The following is a 1617-nucleotide window of genomic DNA, read 5'->3' as shown; positions in this document are numbered from 1 at the left end:
AAATATACTGCTCCGCAAGGTACAATTCGGGTTTATTATTAACAAACACAATGAGAGTCCACGTGTGGCAATAAATTATTTTCACAGGTTCTGGCATATTACCCCCATTAAAAAAAAAAACCCCAAAAACAGACAAACGAAAAAACCCAACAACAACAAAAAAAGGTGCTGGTGGAATAAACCTATTGCATATCTTTTAAAAAATCAAGATAAATTATATAAATTAGATATTCAAAACAGACGATTCTACCTCATTATCACTACTCCGTAATAAATAGATAAATAAAGTTGATTGCCATTAGAGTCTGAATCTTAAATTACATTTACAATATAGGTCTCTACATACAGCATGTACAGAGCGGGCGGGGGCGGGGACCACCCGCGCGGCGCCTCACGCCACGTAGTCGAAGGGGGGCTCGTTCTCTATGTCGTTGACGGAGGGTTTGTTGTTCACCTTCCGCGGGTCCTCGGGGGTCCACACTTTGGCTGTCCGGATGATGTTTTGTTCCTTGAGCTGCTTTTCATCAGTCCACGACAGCGAGTGACCGGCCAGAGGGGGGAGTCCGTAGTCGGGGTCGCTCGGAGAGGGAGATCCTGGAGGGCAGGGGGGAAAAGGAAGGCAGGGGGTTATTGCTGGGGCCGGCATTCCTGCGGAGCACGGTGCCGGTCCGCACCGGGACGTACCGGGCCGCGTCGGCCCGCCACTTACTTGTGCCGCGGTGGCAGATGATGATTTTCTTGGGCTGGCTGGGGCTCTCGCTGCTGGCGCTGCGCAGCGGCAGGTCGGACTGCACCAGTTCGCTGAGGAAGTTGATGTAGCCGATGGCCAGGCGCAGCGTGTCCACCTTGGAGAGGCGCTTCTCGTAGGGCAGAGTGGGGATGTGCGAGCGCAGCCCCTCGAAGGCGTCGTTGATGGACTGCATCCGCCGCCGCTCCCGCACGTTGGCGGCCTGACGGAGCTGCTGCAGCTCCGCCTCGGAGCGCACCCGCCGTCGCCGCTTGGCCGAACCCAGMGCCTGGAGCCGCCCCCCGGGGGACAGGAGAGCCGTGCCCGCCGCCCCGCAGCATTCGTAGGCGAAACCGGGCGAGGCGGGAGACGGCGGGAAGGCGGCGGCCGGCGCCGGGCAGCGGTAGCCGCCCTCGGGGTCGCCGCCGTCGCGGTAGTACTCCTGCAGCTGCCGGCTGAGGAAATCCACGTCCGGCTCCAGCAGCCCGTCCGCGGCCAGCACGTCCCGCGGGGGCGGATCGGAGAAAAAGTCCTCCTCGTCGAAGTAGGGGGGCGAGGAGAAGGAGTCCAGCCCCCCGGGGAAGTGCTCCAGCAGCACAGTCTCCATGCCGCTCCCGGTCCCGGCGCGGACGGGACGGGACGGGGCAGGGGGGCAGCCCCGCCGGGACGCGCCCGCAGCCGCTGTCGCCGGCCCGCTGTCCGAGCCGCCCCGGCGGTGGCGGGGCCGCCGCCCCCGCCCTGCCCTGCCCGGCCGTGTGTGGCGGGAGGCCGGGCAGCGCCGCCGCTCTCCGGGGAGGTGGCCGGAGCCGCTGGCGCCGCGGGCCGGCACGCGAGGGGTCTTATAACGACATCCCCGGGCGCGTGCCGCGGGCCACCGCCGCCAGCCAATC

The 1617-nt window shown here is 63.3% G+C and overlaps 1 protein-coding gene across 1 annotated transcript; it reads right to left on the bottom strand.

Annotated features, from left to right (window-relative positions):
• Positions 1-391: 391 nt before the first annotated feature.
• Positions 392-1334, bottom strand: PTF1A (pancreas associated transcription factor 1a). The gene is made up of 2 exons (XM_057383046.1): positions 710-1334; positions 392-594 (listed from the first exon to the last, which is right to left on the bottom strand). The coding sequence occupies exons 1-2, from the start codon at positions 1332-1334 to the stop codon at positions 392-394; spliced, it is 828 nt and encodes a 275-aa protein (XP_057239029.1).
• Positions 1335-1617: the final 283 nt, after the last annotated feature.

The sequence above is a fragment of the Malurus melanocephalus genome, unplaced genomic scaffold (assembly GCF_030028575.1).
Source record: "Malurus melanocephalus ecotype Western Australia unplaced genomic scaffold, MMel_1.1 scaffold_14, whole genome shotgun sequence".
NCBI lineage: Eukaryota > Metazoa > Chordata > Aves > Passeriformes > Maluridae > Malurus > Malurus melanocephalus.
Note: the sequence above shows the minus strand (reverse complement) of the source record. Positions and strands in the feature narration are given on the sequence as shown.